This window comes from Triticum aestivum, chromosome 5D (assembly GCF_018294505.1).
Source record: "Triticum aestivum cultivar Chinese Spring chromosome 5D, IWGSC CS RefSeq v2.1, whole genome shotgun sequence".
Lineage (NCBI taxonomy): Eukaryota > Viridiplantae > Streptophyta > Magnoliopsida > Poales > Poaceae > Triticum > Triticum aestivum.
In genome coordinates this window covers 313,690,536-313,715,166 of record NC_057808.1, presented here as the reverse complement: position 1 = coordinate 313,715,166, position 24,631 = coordinate 313,690,536, and the positions used below count along the sequence as shown (strand labels likewise).

Below are 24,631 nucleotides of genomic sequence, written 5' to 3'. Positions count from 1 at the left end.
GTACTACCGCCCATCAGGGCGGTACTACCGCTTATAGGTGGAACTGTCGTGCCTTACTGCCGTGCAACTACTGCAAAACTCGACACGAAAAATGCAAGACCCAAAATCGAGGCGGTACCAGCGCGGAACCGTAGCCGTACTACCGCTTATGGCCATAGGCGGTACTACCGCTTTGGACAGCGGTACTACCGCTTGGGGTGATAAGCGGTACTGCCGCTCTGGCCGCGGTACTACCGCTAGGAAACCAAAACTGCCATAACTTCTGCATATGAGCTCCGAATTGAGCAAACTCAAGCTTGTTGGATTGAGAAAGACGAGTAGCATCAAAACAGCGACTGGTTATAGTAAGAAGAGGCAGGGGAGGTATGCCAAAAAAATAGAGGAGTGAAACCTCCAACCGAGAAGAACCGGCATAACCTCCAACATCGAAAACATCATAGAAGATGCGAGTGAACTCCGTTTTCGATGAACTCGAGCTTGTCATCAAGATGACCATAAGCTCCAAAACTCACAAAGAGAAGAACCAAACAAGAACCAACAAAGATGATGCAAGGATGCAATGGTTTGAGCTCTCTATGAACGATACGATCAAGCTACGCATCGAGAGCCCCCCTTGATAGTACGGCAATCGATCCTATAACCCGGTCTCCCAACTACCATCATGAGACCGGTAAAATAGAAAACCTATCAAGAGCAAACCTTTGCCTTGCACATGGTCCACTTGAGCTAGATGATGACGATCTTGACTCCCTCAAGTTGGACCACCTTTCTTGGTTGTGTTGGCTCGATGAAGACTAGTTGATTGCTCCCCCATACTCCACTATGGGTGAGCCACTCTTCCGCACATCTTCACCAGTCCATTGTCACCACAATGGACGGCAAGCTTCAAGCATTTGATCTCGTCATGATGCTTCACTTGAACTTGCACACCGCAACATCTTCACAAGTCCATTGTCGCCACAATGGACGGCAAGCTTCAAGCATTTGATCTCTTCATGATGCTTCACTTGAACTTGCACACCGCAACCTAACCCCACAAAGAACTCTCATGAAGATCATGGGTTAGTACACAAAGCGTAATTGACAATGCTTACCACACCATGGGATCGCTTGATCCCTCTCGGTACATCTTGTGCGCTTTGTGTGTTGATCAACTTGATTCACTCTTGACTTAGTCTTGATCAACCTTGACTCTTTCCAACTCTCTTCATTTGGATGATGTCTTGAAGGTAAACATGAATGATCACACAATCTTCTTCTTCAAGACATGCTTGCAATAAGCTCTACTCTCACATGACCAATCTTTGGATAATTCCTTAACAACACCTTGGTCACCACATAAACTCCTTGAAACCAACACATGGACTTCAAGAAAAGCCTATGGACAAATCCTTCAAATATAACTCAAGGCAACCATTAGTCCATAGAGATTGTCAACAATTACCAAAACCAAACATGGGGGCACCGCATGTTCTTTCACTAGTAACCAAGGAGCCCATAGATGTCTTTCACCTTTTTGGAGACGTTGTCGAAGAGTCCCCGAAACTAGATCCTGGCTGGCTGGACTGCAACTGGTGTGGTATCATCCCCCCCCCCCCCCCCCAAAAGTTTGGTGGGGTTGTGGTGCAAGGCGCTATGGGCGAAAGCTTTCTCCCGATGGGGCGGCGACGATGATGTTGACGCTCACGGGCGCCACCTCAGAGGTGTTGTTGAAGAGATTCTTCACACCTGCCCTGTGTCTCTTTGGACCTAAGGTCATCGGTTTGCATTTGGTGGAGGACTCTAATTCGGTTAGGGGTTGCTCGCTTCCGTAGCCTATTTTTGCAGGGGTATCCCCTAATCAATCATAATGTTATGAAGTTTATGATATAAACCGGGCAAATTCTGTCCTATGAAATTGTAGGAGCACCCTCTTATGAGGTCATCCAAAAAGTTCCTTCAGCTATTTTTATTAGGGTCTCAGCGTGTAAAATGACGATCGCCTATGGCTAGGTGTACCACTTGATTAATAAAAGGAGAACCTAAATATAAATAAGTTATCTTAAAGAGACTAAATCTCATAGTAATAAAGATACTCTAATCCCCCAATTAGGAGACAAAGCTGCCACTCTAATCAAATCAAGGACATTTCTTTAAATTCACACCACCCATTGGGCCTATATAATCCTTCCTCCTTTACACTCCAAACTTTACCCGCAGTGTCCCTGATCCCCAATTAGGAGTACAGATATTTACAAACCCAAAAAGCTTATTTGCAGCCAGTCCATCCACCACCGCCGGCCAGCTTCTCCGGCCACCGTGCATCGCGCAAACTTGGCCTGACAGAATCCCGTGTTCTTCTCCGGCGGTGGCTGGAGAGATGGGGTTCTCTCTGTACCCCATGAAGACGTCGACGCGCATGCTGTGGAGCACAAGCTTCTACCGTCACAAGTTCCCGGCCGCCGCCGCCTCCTCCTTCTAATCAAGCAAGCTCCGGCCGGCCGGTCGATCGCCTCCGCGTTTCAAAAGGAGGTGGGGGAGCGCGTGGTGCGCACACGCATATGTAATTTTAGTGCCGCAAGATAGGGTCTTCTTCTTTGGTTCTTGATAGAGTTTTCTATGGAATCCGGCCGCCTCATTTTCGGCTCGGCCGCGCCGTGCCGCGCTGCCGGCGCCGGAGGAGGCCAGATGATGCTCTTTGGCGGCAGCGGGAGCTTCCTTGGAGGTATGGATCGGTATCGTTGGCGTTCGTTCTTGGAATTCTCTACTTGATTGCACTTACACGCGTGAGTATTTGCAGGCTCGCCGGTGGTGGTCGGCGTGGAGGACGGGCGGCGTAAGAGGCCGTTCTTGACAACGGTGGACGAGGAGCTCCAGCTGGACGAGGAGATGTACGGGTACTACGGCCTCGACGAGCACGCGCCCGAGAGGAAGCGCCGGCTGACGGCGGAGCAGGTGCGGGCGCTGGAGCGGAGCTTCGAGGAGGAGAAGCGGAAGCTGGAGCCGGAGCGGAAGAGCGAGCTGGCGCGGCGGCTGGGAATCGCGCCGCGGCAGGTGGCCGTGTGGTTCCAGAACCGCCGCGCGCGCTGGAAGGCGAAGCAGCTCGAGCAGGACTTCGACGCCCTCAGGGCCGCCCACGACGAGCTGCTCGCCGGACGAGACGCCCTCCTCGCCGACAACCACCGACTACGATCGCAGGTGATCATCAATCTGGCCACGGCCAGCTCATCGCTTAATTAAGGTCACACCTATTCATAATTGAGTTTCCATGAGCTACACGGCCAAAGTAGCCCTTGAGTTCGATCCGGGTCAAACGAAATTCACATTTTAGTCAATCAAAATATTTCCTCTGCGAATATTTGTTTGAATGATGAAGATTCGATTGTCTTTGGAAGAATTATTCTCTGTAAATAGAATGCGGATTCACCAGTAGGGTCACATAATAGTATAGTACTCCCTCCGTCCTACAATATAAGAACGTTTTGCAAACTAACATAGCTTGCAAAACGTTCTAATATTGTGAGACGAAGGGAGTACTAAGTATGATAAGAATCTAGTACACCTAGTAAAGTGCTCAATCGACCGACTAATTTCCAGTACTTGGCAAATCCTCTAGATCACTGTCACAGTTGTCCCAAATCACCTGAATTCAAACAAGACCTTGTCACCTCGATAATGACCGCGCACGCGCGCTTGCAGGTGACATCACTGACCGAGAAACTGCAAGCCAAGGAGTCGTCGAAGCCAGAGGAGCCAACCGCCGTGTCAGGCACGGCAGATGCCGGTGTCCCAGCCGTTGAGCTGAAAGACGGCTATGCCGCCTGCGATGGCGCGGCGGGGCTGCTGGCCGGTTTTGCCGGGGGAGCCAACGACAGCCCGGAGTCCAACTCCTACTTGGCCGACGCGCGCTCGCCTCCGTCGTCCTCGGACGACGACTGCGCCGGAGCGGTGCGCGGCGAGCTGAACAGCTGCGCCTTCTTCCTCCCCGAGTACGCCATGCTCGACGTCGCGGCCGCGGAGCGCGGGAGCGTCCAACAAGGGGAGGAGGAAGAGGAGGAGGCGCAGCGCAAGTACTGGGCGTGGTTCTGGAGCTGATCGACGAGAGCATCACCAAAATTAGCAATACTCCGTGTGGACGTGCAACATGTTTAATCCAATCCAGAAGTGTTACATATTTGCTCGGTGTGTTAATTATTTGCCCTACTAGCAGCGTGGGTAGTGAATTAGTGATGCATGTTATGAATATATATACTCGGGTATAGTTCAGCAGATGTTTAGGCTGAAACTGCATGGCCGTGCTTTGCCAGGGACATCAGCAACGTCATCAAGATACGAGTGTTCGATCTTTCGATGATAATGATAACAGTATTAGTTTTTGGTGGAGACCATTTTGGCGTTTAATTACCATGCACACTATTAACAATCCTGTTTAGCAACCCCGAGAACAATTCTAAAGGGCTTACAGATGATGCTAGAAGTATGACATGAAGCAATGAAAATTCGAATAAAAATATGATTGAAGCAATCTAAAATTGCAAGTAGATGTATTACTAGTAAATAAATTATGTAAGAGCATCTACATTCACGAATAACAAATTCGGTCCCTCAAATATCCGCGGCTGGGCACATCCGCGGACAGTGACCGGTCACATCTTAAATTTTCGTCTCCACACACTTGGATACCTCAATTAGCAAACCTCAAATCTATATATCACACATGCACCGTCAACTTCCGAAACAGCCGGACGTCTGGCTACTACATCAATACATGCCACCGGGTTACCAATGTTTGGCATGTTCTACATACATACTAAACTATCCACAAAGATCATCCACGGTTGATATTGCTGCTCATGGCGTCTTTGTAGCGGAAGTAGCACTCGAAGATGCAATATGGATCAAGCCGGATCTGCTCCTTGCCCGAGATGTCCGCCCTGTCACTGTCCCCATTCTCCTCTTTTGGGGGCAGTCCAGCCATGGCACAGACCGCCCACGCTTGCTCTCAGGTGTGGGTGCGCGTGTTCCTTCTCTGCCACTTCTGGAGGATTCCGACACAAATGGCTTCCTCTTCCGCAGCAGCGCGCGCCGCTGCCTCTGTTGGGGAACGTAGCAGAAATTCAAAATTTTCTACGCATCACCAAGATCAATCTATGGAGTAATCTAGCAACGAGGGGAAGGGGAGTGCATCTACATACCCTTGTAGATCGCGATGCGGAAGCGTTGCAAGAACGCGGATGAGGGAGTCGTACTCGTAGCGATTCAGATCGCGGTTGATTCCGATCTGAGCACCGAAGAACGGTGCCTCCGCGTTCAACACACGTGCAGCCCGGTGACGTCTCCCACGCCTTGATCCAGCAAGGAGGGAGGGAGAGGTTGGGGAAGACTCCATCCAGCAGCAGCACGACGGCGTGGTGGTGATGGAGGAGCGTGGCAATCCGCAGGGCTTCGCCAAGCACCGCGGGAGAGGAGAAGGAGGGAGAGGGGTAGGGCTGCGCCGAAAGAGAGACGTTCTCGTGTCTTGGGCAGCCCCAAACCTCAACTATATATAGGGGGGGAAGGGGCTGCGCCCCCTCTAGGGTTCCCACCCCAAGGGGAGGCGGCCAGCCCTAGATCCCATCTAAGGGGGGCGGCCAAGGGGAGGAGAGGGGGGGCGCCACTAGGGTGGGCCTTAAGGCCCATCTGGACCTAGGGTTTGCCCCCTCCCACTCTCCCATGCGCTTGTGCCTTGGTGGGGGGCGCACCAGCCCACCTGGGGCTGGTCCCCTCCCACACTTGGCCCACGCAGCCTTCTGGGGCTGGTGGCCCCACTTGGTGGACCCCCGGGACCCTCCCGGTGGTCCCGGTACATTACCGATATCACCCGAAACTTTTCCGGTGACCAAAACAGGACTTTCCATATATAAATCTTTACCTCCGGACCATTCCGGAACTCCTCGTGACGTCCGGGATCTCATCCGGGACTCCGAACAACATTCGGTAACCATGTACATACTTTCCCTATAACCCTAGCGTCATCGAACCTTAAGTGTGTAGACCCTACGGGTTCGGGAACCATGCAGACATGACCGAGAAGTTCTCCGGTCAATAACCAATAGCGGGATCTGGATACCCATGTTGGCTTCCACATGTTCCACGATGATCTCATCGGATGAACCACGATGTCGGGGATTCAATCAATCCCGTATGCAATTCCCTTTGTCCATCGGTATGTTACTTGCCCGAGATTCGATCGTCGGTATCCCGATACCTTGTTCAATCTCGTTACCGGCAAGTCTCTTTACTCGTTCCGTAACTCACATCATCCCGTGATCAACTCCTTGGTCACATTGAGCACATTATGATGATGTCCTACCGAGTGGGCCCAGAGATACCTCTCCGTTTACACGGAGTGACAAATCCCTGTCTCGATTCGTGCCAACCCAACAGACACTTTCGGAGATACCTGTAGTGCACCTTTATAGCCACCCAGTTACATTGTGACGTTTGGTACACCCAAAGCATTCCTATGGTATCCGGGAGTTGCACAATCTCATGGTCTAAGGAACTGATACTTGACATTAGAAAAGCTCTGAGCAAACGAACTACACGATCTTGTGCTAGGCTTAGGATTGGGTCTCGTCCATCACATCATTCTCCTAATGATGTGATCCCGTTATCAACGACATCCAATGTCCATGGTCAGGAAACCGTAACCATCTATTGATCAACGAGCTAGTCAACTAGAGGCTTACTAGGGACATGGTGTTGTCTATGTATCCACACATGTATCTGAGTTTCCTATCAATACAATTCTAGCATGGATAATAAACGATTATCGTGAACAAGGAAATATAATAATAACCAATTTATTATTGCCTCTAGGGAATATTTCCAACAGTCTCCCACTTGCACTAGAGTCAATAATCTAGTCCACATCACCATGTGATTAACACTCACAGGTCACATCACCATGTGACCAACATCCAAAGAGTTTACTAGAGTCAACAATCTAGTTCACATCTCTATGTGATTAACACTCAATGAGTTCTGGTTTGATCATGTTATGCTTGTGAGAGAGGTTATTTAGTCAACGGGTCTGAACCTTTCAGATCCGTGTGTGCTTTACGAATATCTATGTCATCTTGTGGATGCTACCACGCGCTATTTGGAGCCATTTCAAATAATTGCTCTACTATACGAATCCGGTTTACTACTCAGAGTCATCCGGATTAGTGTCAAAGTTCGCATCGACGTAACCCTTTACGACGAACTCCCTTTCACCTCCATAATCGAGAAAATTCCTTAGTCCACTAGATACTAAGGATAAGTTCGACCGCTGTCATGTGATCCATTCCCGGATCACTATTGTACCCCTTGACCAACTCATGGCAAGGCACACTTCATGTGCGGTACACAACATAGCATACTGTAGAGCCTACGTCTAAAGCATAGGGGACGACCTTCGTCCTTTCTCTCTCTTCTGCTGTGGTCAGGTCTTGAGTCTCACTCAATACTCACACCTTGTAACACAGCCAAGAACTCCTTCTTTGCTGATCTATTTTGAACTCTTTCAAAATCATGTCAAGGTGTGCGTTCTTTGAAAGTATCATCGGGCGTCTTGATCTATCTCTATAGATCTTGATGCCCAATATGTAAGCAGCTTTATCCAGGTCTTCCTTTGAAAAACTCCTTTCAAACAACCCTTTATGCTTTCCAGAAATTTTTACATCATTTCGGATCAACAATATGTCATTCACATATACTTATCAGAAATGTTGTAGCGCTCCCACTCACTTTATTGTAAATACAAGTTTCTAACAAACTTTGTATAAACCCAAAAACTTTGATCACTCCATCAAAGCGTATATTCTGACTCCGAGATGCTTGCTCTAGTCCATGGAAGGATCGCTGGAGCTAGCATACCTTTTAGATCCTTAGGATCGACAAAACCTTTCTGATTGTATCACATACAACCTTTCCTTACGAAAACAAGTAAGGAAACTTGTTTTGACATCCATCTGCCAGATTTCATAAATACAGCTAATGCTAACATGATTCCGACGGACTTAAGCATCGCTACGGATGGGAAAATCTCATCGTAGTCAACTCCTTGAACTTGTGGAAATACTCTTTGTCACAAGTCGAGCTTCATAGACGGTAACATTACCGTCCACGCCCGTCTTCTTCTTAAAGATCCATTTATCTCGGATTTCATGGCTTCTAACCATTTGTCGGAATATGGGCCCACCATCGCTTCTCCATAGCTCGTAGGTTCAGTATTGTCCAACAACATGATATCTCAGACAGGATCACGTACCACTCTGAAGTAGCACGCATCCTCGTCGTCCTACGAGGTTTGGTAGTGACTTGATCCGAAGTTTCATGATCACTATCATAAGCTTCCACTTCAATTGGTGTAGGTGCCATAGGAACAACTTCCTGTGCCCTGCTACACACTAGTCGAAGTGACGGTTCAATAACCTTATCAAGTCTCCACCATCCTCCCACTCAATTCTTTTGAGAGAAACTTTTCCTCGAGAAAGGACTCGTTTCTAGAGGCAATTACTTTTGCTTCCAGATCTGAAATAGGAGGTATGCCCAACTGTTTTGGGTATTCTATGAAGATGCATTTATCCGCTCTGGGTTCGAGCTTATCAGCCTGAAACTTTTTCACATAAGCATCGCAGCCCCAAACCTTTAAGAAACGACAACTTAGGTTTCTCTAAACGGTGTCGTCTCAACGGAATTGCGTGGTGCCCCTTTTAAAGTGAATGCGGTTGTCTCTAATGCCTAACCCATAAACGATAGTGGTAATTCGATAAGAGACATCATGGTATGCACCATATCCAATAGGGTGCAGCTATGATGTCCGGACACACCATCACACCATGGTGTTCCAGGCGGTATTAATTGTGAAACATTTTCCACAATGTCTTAATTGTGTGCCAAACTCGTAACTCAGATACTCATCTCTATGATCATATCACAGACATTTTATCCTCTTGTCACGACGATCTTCAACTTCACTCTGAAATTACTTGAACCTTTCAATAATTCAGACTTGTGTTTCATCAAGTAAATACACTCAGCATCTACTCAAATCATCTGTGAAGTAAGAACATAACGATATCCACTGCATGCCTCAGCACTCATTGGACTGCATACATCAAAATGTATTACTTCCGCCTAAATTCTAAACGAAAGTAGAAGTTCAAGGCCTAATTAATTTAATTATCTCTTCCATTCCAAGTTGCTCTCTTGTTCAATCTTACTGAAAACGAGGACTTTCAGTCATCTTGCCCATGTGGTATGATTTGCATGTCTCAAGTGATTCGAAATCAAGTGAGTCCAAACGATCCATCTGCATGGAGTTTCTTCATGCATATATACCAATAGACATGGTTCGCATGTCTCAATCTTTTCAAAAACGAGTGAGTCCAAAGATCCTTCTACATGGAGCTTCTTCATGCGTTCTATACCAATATGACTCAAATGGCAGTGCCATAAGTATGTGGTACTATCATTACTATTTTATATCTTTTGGCACGAACATGTGTATCACTACGATCGAGATTCATTTTAGGTCCAAGACCATTGAAGGTATTATTCAAATAAACAGAGTAACCATTATTCTCCTTAAATGAATAACCGTATTGCGACAAACATAATCCAATCATGCTCAACGCAAACACCAAATCTCGATGGTAGAGGGAGCATGCGATGCTTGATCACATCAACCTTGGAAACACTTCCAACACATATCGTCATCTCACCTTTAGCTAGTCTCCGTTTATTCCGCAGCTTTTATTTCGAGTTACTAACACTTAGCAACCGAACCAGTATCTAATACCCTGGTGCTGCTAGGAGTACTAGTAAAGTACACATTCATATAATGTATATCCAATATACTTCTGTCGACCTTGCCTGCCTTCTCATCTACCAAGTATCTAGGGTAGTCCTGCTTCAGTGACCGTTCCCCTCATTACAGAAGCACTTAGTCTCGGGTTTGGGTTCAACCTTGGGATTCTTCACTAGAGCAGCAAATGATTTGCTGTTTCATGAAGTATCCCTTTTGCCCTTGCCCTTCTAGAAACTAGTGGTTTTACTAACCATCAACAATTGATGCTCCTTCTTGATTTCTACTTTCGCGGTGTCAAACATCGCGAGTTGCTCAAGGATCATCATCTATCCCTGATATGTTATAGTTCATCACGAAGCTCTAATAGCTTGGTGGCAGTGACTATGGAGAACCATCACTATCTCATCTGGAAGATTAACTCCCACTCGATTCAAGTGATTGTAGTACTCAGACAATCTGAGCACATGCTCAACGATTGAGCTTTTCTCCCTTAGTTTGCAGGCTTAAGAAACTTGTCAGAGGTCTCATACCTCTTGACGTGGGCACTAGTCTGAAATCCCAATTTCAGTCTTCGGAACATCTCATATGTTCTGCGACGTTTCAAAACGTCTTTGGTGCCACAATTCTAAACCGTTAGCATTACGCACTGAACTATCACGTAGTCATCAAAACGTGTATGTCAGATGTTTCGCAACATCTACAGACGACGCTGAGGTTCAGCACACCGAGCGGTGCATTAAGGACATAAGCCTTCTGTGCAGCAATGAGGACAATCCTCAGTTCACGGACCCAGTCCGCATAATTGCTACTACAACTTTCAACTAAATTTTCTCTAGGAACATATCTTAAACAGTAGAACTAAAGCGCAAGCTATGACATAATTTGCAAAGACTTTTTGACTATGTTCATGATAATGAAGTTCATCTGATTAATGAACTCCCACTCAGATAGACATCCCTCTAGTCATCTAAGTGATACATGATCCGAGTCAAACTAGGCCGTGTCCGATCATCACGTGAGACGGACTAGTCATCATCGGTGAACATCTCCATGTTGATCGTATCTACTATACGACTCATGTTCGACCTTTCGGTCTCTTGTGTTCCGAGGCCATGTCTGTACATGCTAGGCTCGTCAAGTCAACCTAAGTGTTTTGCATGTGTTCCGAGGCCATGTCTGTACATGCTAGGCTCGTCAACACCCGTTGTATTCGAACGTTAGAATCTATCACACCCGATCATCACGTGGTGCTTCGAAACAACGAACCTTCGCAACGGTGCACAGTTAGGGGGAACACTTTCTTGAAATTTATTAAGGGATCATCTTACTTACTACCGTCGTTCTAAGCAAATAAGATGCATAACATGATAAACATCACATGCAATCAAATAGTGACATGATATGGCCAATATCATTTTGCTCCTTTGATCTCCATCTTCGGGGCACCATGATCATCTTTGTCACCGGCATGACACCATGATCTCCATCATCATGATCTCCATCATTGTGTCTTCATGAAGTTGTCACGCCAACGATTACTTCTACTTCTATGGCTAACGCGCTTAGCAATAAAGTAAAGTAATTTACATGGCGTTATTCAATGACACGCAGGTCATACAAAAAATAAAGACAACTCCTATGGCTCCTGCCGGTTGTCATACTCATCGACATGCAAGTCGTGATTCCTATTACAAGAACATGATCAATCTCATACATCACATATATCATTCATCACATCCTTCTGGCCATATCACATCACATAGCACATGCTGCAAAAACAAGTTAGACGTCCTCTAATTGTTGTTGCAAGTTTTTACGTGGCTTGTATAGGTTTCTAGCAAGAACGTTTCTTACCTACGTAAAACCACAACGTGATATGCCAATTTCTATTTACCCTTCATAAGGACCCTTTTCATCGAATCCGTTCCGACTAAAGTGGGAGAGACAGACACCCGCTAGCCACCTTATGCAACTAGTGCATGTCAGTCGGTGGAACCTGTCTCACGTAAGCGTACGTGTAAGGTCGGTCCGGGCCGCTTCATCCCACAATGCCGCCGAAACAAGATAAGACTAGTAGCGGCAAGAAGAATTGGCAACATCTACGCCCACAACTGCTTTGTGTTCTACTCGTGCATAGAAACTACGCATAGACCTAGCTCATGATGCCACTGTTGGGGAACGTAGCAGAAATTCAAAATTTTCTACGCATCACCAAGATCAATCTATGGAGTAATCTAGCAACGAGGGGAAGGGGAGTGCATCTACATACCCTTGTAGATCGCGATGCGGAAGCGTTGCAAGAACACGGATGAGGGAGTCGTACTCGTAGCGATTCAGATCGCGGTTGATTCCGATCTGAGCACCGAAGAACGGTGCCTCCGCGTTCAACACACGTGCAGCCCGGTGACGTCTCCCACGCCTTGATCCAGCAAGGAGGGAGGGAGAGGTTGGGGAAGACTCCATCCAGCAGCAGCACGACGGCGTGGTGGTGATGGAGGAGCGTGGCAATCCGCAGGGCTTCGCCAAGCACCGCGGGAGAGGAGGAGGAGGGAGAGGGGTAGGGCTGCGCCGAAAGAGAGACGTTCTCGTGTCTTGGGCAGCCCCAAACCTCAACTATATATAGGGGGGAAGGGGCTGCGCCCCCTCTAGGGTTCCCACCCCAAGGGGAGGCGGCCAGCCCTAGATCCCATCTAAGGGGGGCGGCCAAGGGGAGGAGAGGGGGGGGGGCGCCACTAGGGTGGGCCTTAAGGCCCATCTGGACCTAGGGTTTGCCCCCTCCCATCCTCCCATGCGCCTTGGGCCTTGGTGGGGGGCGCACCAGCCCACCTGGGGCTGGTCCCCTCCCACACTTGGCCCACGCAGCCTTCTGGGGCTGGTGGCCCCACTTGGTGGACCCCGGGACCCTCCCGGTGGTCCCGGTACATTACCGATATCACCCGAAACTTTTCCGGTGACCAAAACAGGACTTCCCATATATAAATCTTTACCTCCGGACCATTCCGGAACTCCTCGTGACGTCCGGGATCTCATCCGGGACTCCGAACAACATTCGGTAACCACGTACATACTTTCCCTATAACCCTAGCGTCATCGAACCTTAAGTGTGTAGACCCTACGGGTTCGGGAACCATGCAGACATGACCGAGAAGTTCTCCGGTCAATAACCAACAGCGGGATCTGGATACCCATGTTGGCTCCCACATGTTCCACGATGATCTCATCGGATGAACCACGATGTCGGGGATTCAATCAATCCCGTATGCAATTCCCTTTGTCTATCGGTATGTTACTTGCCCGAGATTCGATCGTCGGTATCCCGATACCTTGTTCAATCTCGTTACCGGCAAGTCTCTTTACTCGTTCCGTAACTCACATCATCCCGTGATCAACTCCTTGGTCACATTGTGCACATTATGATGATGTCCTACCGAGTGGGCCCAGAGATACCTCTCCGTTTACACGGAGTGACAAATCCCAGTCTCGATTCGTGCCAACCCAACAGACACTTTCGGAGATACCTGTAGTGCACCTTTATAGCCACCCAGTTACGTTGTGACGTTTGGTACACCCAAAGCATTCCTACGGTATCCGGGAGTTGCACAATCTCATGGTCTAAGGAACTGATACTTGACATTAGAAAAGCTCTGAGCAAACGAACTACACGATCTTGTGCTAGGCTTAGGATTGGGTCTCGTCCATCACATCATTCTCCTAATGATGTGATCCCGTTATCAACGACATCCAATGTCCATGGTCAGGAAACCGTAACCATCTATTGATCAACGAGCTAGTCAACTAGAGGCTTACTAGGGACATGGTGTTGTCTATGTATCCACACATGTATCTGAGTTTCCTATCAATACAATTCTAGCATGGATAATAAACGATTATCGTGAACAAGGAAATATAATAATAACCAATTTATTATTGCCTCTAGGGCATATTTCCAACAGCCTCCGCCTCCACCACATCGTTAGTGAGGCAGGCCTCGTGCTCCCGCGCCCTCTGCTTGTTACAATGGGCACCCAGTCCCTGTAACACACGTACTCCTCTGGACCGAAGAAGGGGCGATAGACGAACCTCGAGCCTCCAGCCCCGGCGGATCTGAGCGCCAGTTGCGCCGACGCAATGGATTCGTGCCGGACAGATTCCAACGTCGGTCAGGCGCACTCCTATCGAGAGCGGTGGAGGGCCATGCGGATGGACATAGCGTCCTCTGGCCCATGTGGGATGACACCCAGTCGATAGATCAGAAGTGGTCGGAGTCGGATTTGCTACCCATCATGCCTAAGAGGGCTGGAAATCGCCAGAAGTGAGCTTGGGTCCGGACCGGAGTGGACTAGGTATTGTTTGGTTAGGGAGTGCACAGGGATGAATATAAATGGGGTCGGGTGGGCCAGCGTGGGAAGGATCCGACGTGGCGGGCGTGCCCGGGCTTACCCATGCCTCCCCATATCCGTCCCAGATTTGGGCTGGATATGAGGGATGTCGATTAGCCCAGGCGTTTGGGAATGGTATGAGGCGGCCGCCTGGGTCGATTTTTACCGATTAGTGACTGGGCCATCCGCCCGGAAGTATAGTGGGTTTGGCGAGCCCGACTGTAGATGCTCTTAGTGGCAAATTCCATTCTGTACATGTCTATTTCATAGCCCTTTCTTTAAAATATATCTGATTTATATTAGATTAACAGAACTCTGAATATACCTTCACACTCCCCTTTCCTTTGGGCAATGGAGAGTGCATTCTCCACTTTCTTGTCTTGAAAATGGGTAATGTTGTGATGTTATGTGTCTGCTTCTCTATGTTAGAAGGGGGAGGGGGATGGATTTGGTGGAATTGTTCGATGTATTGCTTGAGCCTTGTGGGCATATATATAGGAGTACATGATCATCTTGGAGTACAAGGCAAGGTAGAATAATATCCTACGCTATCCTAGCTTTCCTAATAATCACGATACTCAACATCCCCCCGCAGTCACAACGGTAGCGACGCAGACGATGAGACTGGAGAAGAATCCAAAGGTAAGCCGACGGACACCCCCCAACACACACACAGTCGTAACGGTCGACGCATCGCGGAAGTCGTGGCTGGAGTGGAAACCGACGAGGTTGCTCAAGCAAGGCGGTAGCCCTTTGGTGCCGTTTGTCGAGGTAGCCGAGAGTGTAGGTGGTGTAGACGTAGTCGAGGTAGCCGTGCGATGAACGCCGTGGTCGGTGTCGAGTCGGGGGTCGCCGGTGTCGAGGTAGTCGCCGTGGAGCCGCGGAAGAAGAGCAGCGGTGGCGGCGGCCTAAGGAGGCGGCGGCGACGGCTTGAGAAGGAGCGCGGCGGCATTGCTCGAAGTAGGCGATAATGAACCCGATAGCGTGACGAAGACCGGCGCGGACGGTGACGTTCCCGCGCCAAGGGAGGCGGCGCGGCGGATATCATGTGGAAGTCAACGCGCGTGGACGGCGGTGGACCGCGGGCCGCAGCGTTACGGTCCGAAGAGGCGACGCAACGGCGGCGGGTAGGTCGGGGCGACGGCGGGGAAGACCTCGGGGCGGTTGCAGGGATCACGTGCCACACTCGCTACGGCCCGACGGGGCGACGCAACGGCAGCGCGAGGGTCGGTGCAGCCTCGGGGATGGCCTGGAGCGGACGGCCTCGGTGCGGCAGTTGATCGCGGGCCGCGACACTACGGCCCGAAGGGGCGACGCAGCGACAACGCGCGATGTGGTGCAACCACAGAGACAGCCTCAGGGCGGTGGCGAGGACCACGTGTCGCGGCACTACGACCCGAAGGGACGACGCAGCGGCGGCACGGATTGGTGCAGCCACGGGAGAACCACGGGACGACGGTGCTGCGGCCCGATGGGGCGACGCAGTGGCACCCTGTTGCTCAATCGATGAAGACGCACGAATATTCGATGACAACCTTCATGGAATTCGACGCAGTACGTTCAGTTAATCAGACCGAACGGATGCGTCGGACGACGGGATGTTACAGCATCGTTAAGGATCAATCCGCTTGAGATGCAACGAGCAGCCAGCAAGCCACGGAACTTGCACGGCCGGTCAACATGCATAACACGACCACGCGGCCTGGCTGCATTGGCAGGCGGCCATCGCGCTAATCACGCCCGCATGGGACGTGCGAGTGGCCGCACGCGAAGCGGCCAGCCCGACGAGCCAGCACAAGACTGCGCGAGCCGCCCGCAATATACGTCCGAGGGACCGTGTGACAGTCTATCCCGTCGAAGCTGATGAAGATGATGACGAAGTAGCGTGCGTCGTAGATGATAAACGGCGGCGGGCCACGCAAGCCAATCTAACATCGGAAAACCAAAAATAACCGCCGATTAAGACAACCGGCACAGGGAGAAAAATCCGGATCAAGCGATCGGCGAAAAAGACTTTTTAGGCAGCCGGTCAACACGACCGACGGACGAACCCTAGGTACGGGCGGCGCGGCCCCCGGCGGCGGTCATGGAGGCCGACTGCCCCGGGGGCGGCGCGCGGGTGCGGAAGCGGCATAGAACCCGGAACTGATACCATGTATGTTGTGGGAATTGCACGATGAATTGCTTGAGCCTCGTGGGCATATATATATGAGTACATGATCATCGTGAAGTACAAGGCAAGGTAGAATAATATCCTACACTATCCAAGCTTTCCTAATAATCACGATACTCAACACTCCAGAAAGGTGGGTTGACCCTTAGGGCAAACAATAGTGCCAGGTTCCATTGTATAATGGTCGTTTGCCAATGACCTTTTTCGTTTTGAGTGTAGCGATTCGGTGCCCAGGCTTATCTGCACCCGGTCAGAAAGAAATTCAAAACAAATACTAGAAAATTCAAAAAATTCCAAATTTTTTTTCATAGTAGACAATTTATTGCGTGAGGTTCGCTCCAAATATTAGCTCATTTGGACATCTGAATAGCTCTCAGTAAAAAAGACAAATCGAGTCAAAACAGTACATGAACAGTAAACTGTTTTACAGACCCTGAATTTGTCATCGATCTTTGTAGGATGCATTTTGAGTGTTCTTACTACCGTGTGATGTGTACATGCATGTACAAGATAGGAAGCAGCTGGGAGGCACTGAATGCTAAATTTTATACAACAGATGCAATCAATGAACTATACATCATGGATAGCTCTCGTGACTACAAGATTATAAATAATTATTTTGTATTTGAACAAGCTCATGAGATACAATGCATTGTAAAGGAACTCAGGTCAACTGAAAGAATTGAAGTATCCATTTATTAGCGGTGCTTGGGGTTCTAGCCTTTTCAAACTCCGGTCAATTGGAAGAATTGAAGCAAGATATAATTTTATTGGACAAGTCAATAAAAGATGAGATAGTTAAGAAGGTTTCAAAGAAAAGTCGATGAGAAAAAATAAAGATAGAAAGGAAAGAAAATCAAGACGAAGAGAGGGACGGGAACGTACCTAATGTTGGATGAAACATGAGATGAATGCCATAACCTTGTGTTCTTTTTAAGTATAGGAGAGATGAAAACAATATAATTAAGTCACCTAAGACCTCCCACAATGACGTGAGCTCCACATTTATCGGATATAGCCCACGTCATCCTTGATCGCTCAATCATAACACTACTAGGGATCGGTCCATTTACTCTTTGTTTTCCTTCTTTTAACATTCAAAAAAAGGTGCGCGATGAGATTCGAACCTCCGACCTGCTGGTTTATCTCCAGCCGTAGTTTCCAACCTCGCCCTATCATTTGCAATGTCTACTTTTGCTTCTTTTACTACTTGGCACGTCAAATGTAACGCTAAGAAAAAACAACGCCTTCTAGACTCCGGTTTTCATTTTTTTCATTTTTGTTTGGTCGGTTTTCTATCGTGGTTTTTTTAGTTTTATATTTCTTTTTCTTATTTTTTCCCTTTTTTAAATCATTAACTTTTCTTAAATTCGTGAACACTTCCTTCAAAGCACGTGAAGTTTTTAAAATTCGCAAACATTTTCAAATCCATGAACCTATTTTCAAAACATGTGAAATTTTACAAATTCATGATTTTTTTAATCTACAATTTTTTTTCAAATGCATGAATATATTTTCAATCCACAATCGTTTTCCATATTTTTGAACTTTTTTTAAATTCATGATCTTTTTTCAAGTTGATGAACTTTTCCCAAATCTGCCAACTTTTTTTTCTTCGAAAATCCGCCAATATTTTTCAAATTTGTGAACTTTTGTTTTAAAAAATATTGAACTTTTTGTGTAATCCCGTGAACTATTTTTATCAAATCCATGTTTTCTTCAAAATTGTAAACTTTTGAACTTTTAAAATTCGTCTACTTTTTGAAATTCATAAAAAAATCTAATTCATGAACCTTTTTATAAATTCATAAACTTGGTTCAAATTCACATTTTTCTTTTCCTAATTGATGAACATTTTTAAAATCCACATTTTTTAGTTGATAAAACTTTCTTCGAGTTCATGAACTTTTTAAATTAATAGGAGAAACCGAAACCCTTTCTTAAAACTATCAGGTTTATTTCACACATGCTAGTATAGGGGGGAAAGCTAGCAAACAAATCCACCTAGTTATTGATTGAGCGAACCCTAAAGTCAACGAGTGCTCCTATTAGGCGCCTCCAGCGTCCGAAACGTGAAAAGGCGCTCATGCACGCCCCAAGCGGATCGTGGCCCAACTGAGATCCCTTGGCCGCCTGCTACGCATGCTAGTTCTTTTTTGCCCCTTTTCGTGCTGTTGATCTAGCAAAAAAACCAGCAAGTTTTTTAATACTTATAAAAAATTGTGAAATCGAAAATGGTTTACGGATTTTATAAAAGTTTATTCATTTGAAAAAAGTTCATCAATTTTGATTTTTTTTCATATATTTGAGAAAATTTCGTCGATTTTGACAAATGAAACATACATTTGACAAGTTCATAATTGTTTTAAAAAAATCTTTGATTTTGAGTAAAGTTCATCAATTTTGGAAAAGAATTTCCTGTTGGAAAAAGAGTTCATGAAATCTGAAAAAATATCATCGATATTGGAACAAGTTTACGGATTTTGAAAAACCAGTTGACGAATTTAAGAAAAAAATGAAATGAAAGAAAAAGAAAAAAAATAAATAAAAACCATCCAGAAAACCAGAAAAGGAAAAAATTGGTCAAAAGCTTCCCAAAACCGGTCGGAAGCTTCTAGAAGCTTCACAAACCAGTTGGGTCTCTTCCCGAGAAAACAAACAGTGTCATTGCTCCGGTTTCTCATGTTTGTGGTCGAGAAAGAAAAAACCTACATTGGTCGGCCCAGTTAGCTTCCTGTGTTTTTTCTTTCTCGACCACAAACATGAGATACCGGAGAATCCTATTTAGCTTACTGTGTCCACCGCTGCTGTTTCGATCGCCCTGGTTGGTATTAACTTCCTGTGTTAGCTTCCAGTTGGGTTTGCGCAGTTGATGCCAAATAGGATTCGTGGAAGTCAACACCGACCAGGGCGATCGAAACAACAGCGGTGGACAGAGCTATGGGCCACAACCCGCTAGCGGCACACACGAGCGGCAGTGCATCTATCGAGCCCTGAATGCACCAATGATGTGCTCTCTGTATCTTGGTCAAGACCTCCTAACATGCGCATAGGACATCAGGGGCACAACAAATGCACACACCCCTCGCGCTTTGGGTCGGCCCATGTGTGGGGTGGGGCGCCCCTATGTTTTTCCTTTTTCCTGCCTTTTTAATTTGAAAAATGTGCCTAAAATAAATAAATAACATCATAAATTTGAAAAAACCTTTGGGATTTTGAAATTATATTCAGAAATATTCCTGGATTTTAAAAAACGTCAAGAATTTGAAAATTGTTCCCGTATCCTATATATAACAAGAGACTCATCCCCACTAACGTATTTATCTCAACATGCAAGCATGCCACCTCACCATACATTATGAATGTGATAAGGCTCATTTCACATGCAATCATGCACGGGGAAAAGCCCACCACAACATTCAACCATGCATGAATATTTTCCATTTAATTATTCTACTTATATTAAATAAATATTGTTACAACTATACATAATCTTATATATTAAGTCCTATGTATTTTCATTTTGGTTCCCATGTTATCAATCCAAATTTTTATCAGGCAATTCCCGGAGCAACGCATGGGGTATCCTCTAGTTTCAATAATGTTCACGAATTTAAAAAATATCCTAGATTTCAGAAATTGACCATGAACTTTAAAAGATGTTCTCGGATATTTAAAAATGTTCACACATTTGGAAAATTTTGGGAATTTAAAAAAAAGTTTATGAATTTGTAAAAAAATTCTCAGTTTTCAAAAACTCTTTCATGTTTTAAAACTTATTCATGAATTTTAGAAAAGTTTTTTTAAGTTAAAAAAATTCATGGATTTTACAAACATATTTTGACATTTAAATTTATTCCCGCATTTAAAAAAAATGTTATGTGTATTGAAAAATGTTTACAAAAAATAAAACATAATAAAAGGAGAAAAAATTGAAAATAAAAAGAGACCATGAAATTGTCTTATAGGGAAGGTTTTGGAACATTCTCAAAACCGATGGGAAGTAAAATCGAAAAATTGGCCACTAGTCCCTGCGTTACTAGGGGAATATGATCCACCCTCCATGGTGTGGATTTTTGGGATATGGGTCTGGCGCACCGAATTGAGCATTTTTTTAGTAAAATAATCCAAAGTTGTTAAACTTTTTTGCGAGAAACAGTTTAGAATAATACTCATGTTTAAATTTTGGGGACAAAATGAGCTATGTCGTTTTCCAAGTGACAAAAACAAAAGTGCAGCTACAAAAACCATTAATAGTGACTATCTTGTATTTCGTTCGGAATACGACAATAATCATTTTGTCCTGAAATTTTTACCGTGAGTATTATGGATAAACCATGTATGTTGCCAAAAATTCCAAAAATAGTTGATTGTTTCTACTATTTTTTTTCAATTCAGGTGCGCCTAGACCCAAGTTCCTTTGTGTATTTTCGCCACCCTTCATCCCTACTTGGTGGATCTGTGGGTCTAATGCTTGAGTGCACATAGAGCAATGCCATATCGAATTATCCTCTCGGAATTATCTTTCACCCATTGCCCACAGCTCTCTGACAACAACTGTAAAATAAATTTTAAGTTTCCAACAACTCCTCCCACAATCAAGAATAAGCTAGGCTTGGTTTACATTGAGTAAAAGTAGGTTTGGTCCTCCCTGCATCTTAATACACTATCTTGCTACTTTGTGAGGGCTCGTCCGCTCCCATCACCCTTTGTTATCACTATTCTATCAGCAACTTTAGAGCATCTCTCTAGCAGATCCCTCAACCGGCCGGCCCGCAAAACTCTTTTAAAGGCGCCCACAGTACTTTTTTAGGTACAACGAACCCTCCGGCGGAACAGATCCCGTAAACCCATCCCGCATTTTTTTTGCGGAATCTGTTCCGCGTCGGAGGGCTCACCGTACCACAAATAAAATCACAGGTCAAATATTGACAAGTTCATCATCATATATATATACATCACTAGTTCATCACATCCAAAATCATGCGCAACATACGAAGTATCAAGTTTAGCCTTACAAATGCGCGATCAAACAAAACAAAAGATGCTCAATAACATCGAGAAATAAAGCAACATCCTCACCGCTGCGAAGAATGTCGCCACCACCGCCACCCCTAGCACCTCCATCACCATCATCCACGACCGGAGAGTGAGCACCACCTGAAGGAAATATGCCCTAGAGGCAATAATAAAGTTATTTATATTTCCTTATATCATGATAAATGTTTATTATTCATGCTAGAATTGTATTAACCGGAAATTTAGTACATGTGTGAATACATAGACAAACAGAGTGTCACTAGTATGCCTCTACATTGACTAGCTCGTTAATCAAAGATGGTTAAGTTTCCTAGCCATAGACATGTGTTGTCATTTGATGAACGGGGTCACATCATTAGAGAATGATGTGATTGCCTTGACCCATCCGTTAGCTTAGCACTATGATCGTTTAGTTTATTGCTATTGCTTTCTTTATGACTTATACATGTTCCTATGACTATGAGATTATGCAACTCCCGAATACCGGAGGAACACTTAGTGTGCTATCAAACGTCACAACGTAACTAGGTGATTATAAAGATGCTCTACAGGTGTCTCCGATGGTGTTTGTTGGGTTGGCATAGATCGAGATTAGGATTTGTCACTCCGTGTTACGGAGAGGTATCTCTGGGCCCTCTCGGTAATGCACATCACTATAAGCCTTGCAAGCAATGTGACTAATGAGTTAGTTGCGGGATGATGCATTATGGAACGAGTAAAGAGACTTTCCGGTAACGAGATTGAACTAGGTATTGAGATACCGACGATCGAATCTCGGGCAAGTAACATACCGATGACAAAGGGAACAACGTATGGTGTTATGCGGTTTGACCGATAAAGATCTTCGTAGAATATGTAGGAACCAATATGAGCATCCAGGTTCCGCTATTGGTTATTGACCGGTAGTGAGTCTTGGTCATGTCTACATAGTTCTCGAACCCGTAGGGTCCGCACACTTAATGTTCAGTGACGATCGGTATTATGAGTTTATGTGTTTTGATGTACCGAAGGTAGTTCGGATTCCCGGTTGTGATCAAGGACATGACGAGGAGTCTCGAACTGGTCGAGACATAAAGATTGATATATTGTACGACTATATTCGGACACCGAAAATGATCCGGAGAAGTTTCGGATAAAACCGGAGTGCCGGAGGGTTACCGGAACCCCCCGAGGGAACTAATGGGCCATATGGGCCTTAGTGAAGAGAGAGAGGGGCGGCTAGGGCAGGCTGCGCGCCCCCTCCCCCTTGGGTCCGAATTGGACTAGGGAAGGGGGGCGGCGCCCCCCTTTCCTTCTCCCTCTCTTCCGCTCCTTCCTTCCCCCTCTCTTCCCTTGTTGGAAACCTACTAGGAATAGGATTCCTAGTAGGAATCCTACTTGGGGCGTGCCCCATGAGGGCCGGCCGGCCTCCCCCTTTCTCCTTTATATACGGGAGCAGGGGGCACCCTAGAACACACAAGTTGACAGTTTTCTTAGCCGTGTGTGGTGCCTCCCTCCATAGATTCTCACCTCGGTCATATCGTTCTAGTGCTTAGGCGAAGCCCTGCATCGGTAACTTCATCATCACCGTCATCACACCGTCGTGCTGACAAAATTGTCCCTCGACCTCAGCTGGATCTAGAGTTCATGGGACGTCACCGAGCTGAACGTGTGCAGATCGCGGAGGTGCCGTACCTTCGGTGCTAGGATCAGTCAGATCATGAAGACGTACGACTACATCAACCGCGTTGTCATAACGCTTCCGCTTTCGGTCTACGAGGGTACGTGGACAACACTCTCCCCTCTCGTTGCTATGCATCACCTAGATGGATCTTGCGTGTGCGTAGGATTTTTTTTGAAATTACTGCGTTCCCCAACAGTGGCATCCGAGCCAGGTCTATGCGTAGATGTTATATGCACGAGTAGAGCACAAACATTTGTGGACAATAATAGTCATACTGCTTACCAGCATGTCATACTTTAATTCGGCGGTATTGTTGGATGAAGCGGCCTGGACCGACATTACGCGTACGCTTACGCGAGACTGGTTCTACCGACGTCACACAGGTGCCTGGCGGGTGTCAGTTGCTCCAACTTTAGTTGAATCGAGTGTGGCTACACCCGGTCCTTGTCGAAGGTTAAAACAACACACTTGACGAAAAATCGTTGTGGTTTTTGATGCGTAGGTAAGAACGGTTCTTGCTAAGCCCGTAGCAGCCACGTAAAACTTGCAACAACAAAGTAGAGGACGTCTAACTTGTTTTTGCAGGGCTTGTTGTGATGTGATATGGTCAAGACAAGATGCTATATTTTATTGTATGAGATGATCATGATTCGTAACAGAGTTATCGGCAACTGGCAGGAGCCATATGGTTGTTGTAACGCCCGGATAATCATGCTACAGTAATCTCACGTTAATGATGGCACGTCACCTCTGTCACTGTAATTAATCTCGGGTTAATTCAAAACCGTTTCAAATTTAAATCCTAAATAAGTCAAACGACAAAAGTTTTCAAATATTAAAATAAAAATGTTCGGGAGATGCCATATTTTGCATAAGTAAATATGGTGTGGTAAACACATTTTTATAAAATGCCTAAATAGTTTAAATTGAAATAAAACAGAAAAGCAAATAAATAAAAGAAAAGAAATTACATAAAAAAGAAAACAGAACAAAAAAAGCAAAAAAACAAAAAGAGAAGGCCCCTGCCCCACTTGGGCTTCGGCCCAACCGAGCCAGCTGGCCCAGCAGGCCAGCCCGCCTACCACGGTCGTTCCCTCCCCTTCCCTGTTCCCCCGACCGGGGTTGGAACAGGGGCACGTCCCCGCCGCACCCCCTCGCCGGCGACGGGGGAGGATAAGGCCGCCCCGCGCCTCGGCCTCCACCCATCCCTCCCACTTGCCCCCTCTCGCTCGCCTCTGCGCCTCCCCTCCCCCAGATCCACCTCTCCCCTCTCCCTCTCCTTCGTTCTGGAGAGGAGACCGACGCGGTCGCTGCCGTTCTCCGTCGTTCGGGCGACCACCGTGCTTTCCTCGCGACCTCTTCGTGTCCAGCCGCTCCGCCTCCCTCGAATACGCCTCCCCGTTGAGTCGCAGGACGCCGGGCGACCCCGAACGCTGCCCCGGCCTCGTCTTCCACTTCGGATCACAGGAGCTCGCCGGTGTCGATCCACTGCACAGCAGCTCCTAAACCTCCCACGGGCCTTTCTTGCGCCGCGCGGTGAGCCCCTCATCCTCTCCCCT

The 24,631-nt window shown here is 46.7% G+C and overlaps 1 protein-coding gene across 1 annotated transcript; it reads left to right on the top strand.

The window, feature by feature from the left end:
• The first annotated feature begins 2,181 nt into the window (after positions 1–2,181).
• Positions 2,182–4,362, top strand: LOC123121418 (homeobox-leucine zipper protein HOX25). Its single transcript, XM_044541386.1, has 3 exons — positions 2,182–2,704; positions 2,780–3,177; positions 3,679–4,362. The coding sequence occupies exons 1-3, from the start codon at positions 2,599–2,601 to the stop codon at positions 4,072–4,074; spliced, it is 900 nt and encodes a 299-aa protein (XP_044397321.1). The 5' UTR covers positions 2,182–2,598; the 3' UTR covers positions 4,075–4,362.
• Positions 4,363–24,631: the final 20,269 nt, after the last annotated feature.

Coding starts and splice junctions, on each gene's coding strand:
- LOC123121418 (XM_044541386.1), top strand. CDS start 2,599: ATGGAATCCGGCCGCCTCATTTTCGGCTCGGCCGCGCCGTGCCGCGCT. Junction 2,705..2,779: donor CAGCGGGAGCTTCCTTGGAG/GTATGGATCGGT, acceptor GAGTATTTGCAG/GCTCGCCGGTGGTGGTCGGC. Junction 3,178..3,678: donor ACCACCGACTACGATCGCAG/GTGATCATCAAT, acceptor GCGCGCTTGCAG/GTGACATCACTGACCGAGAA.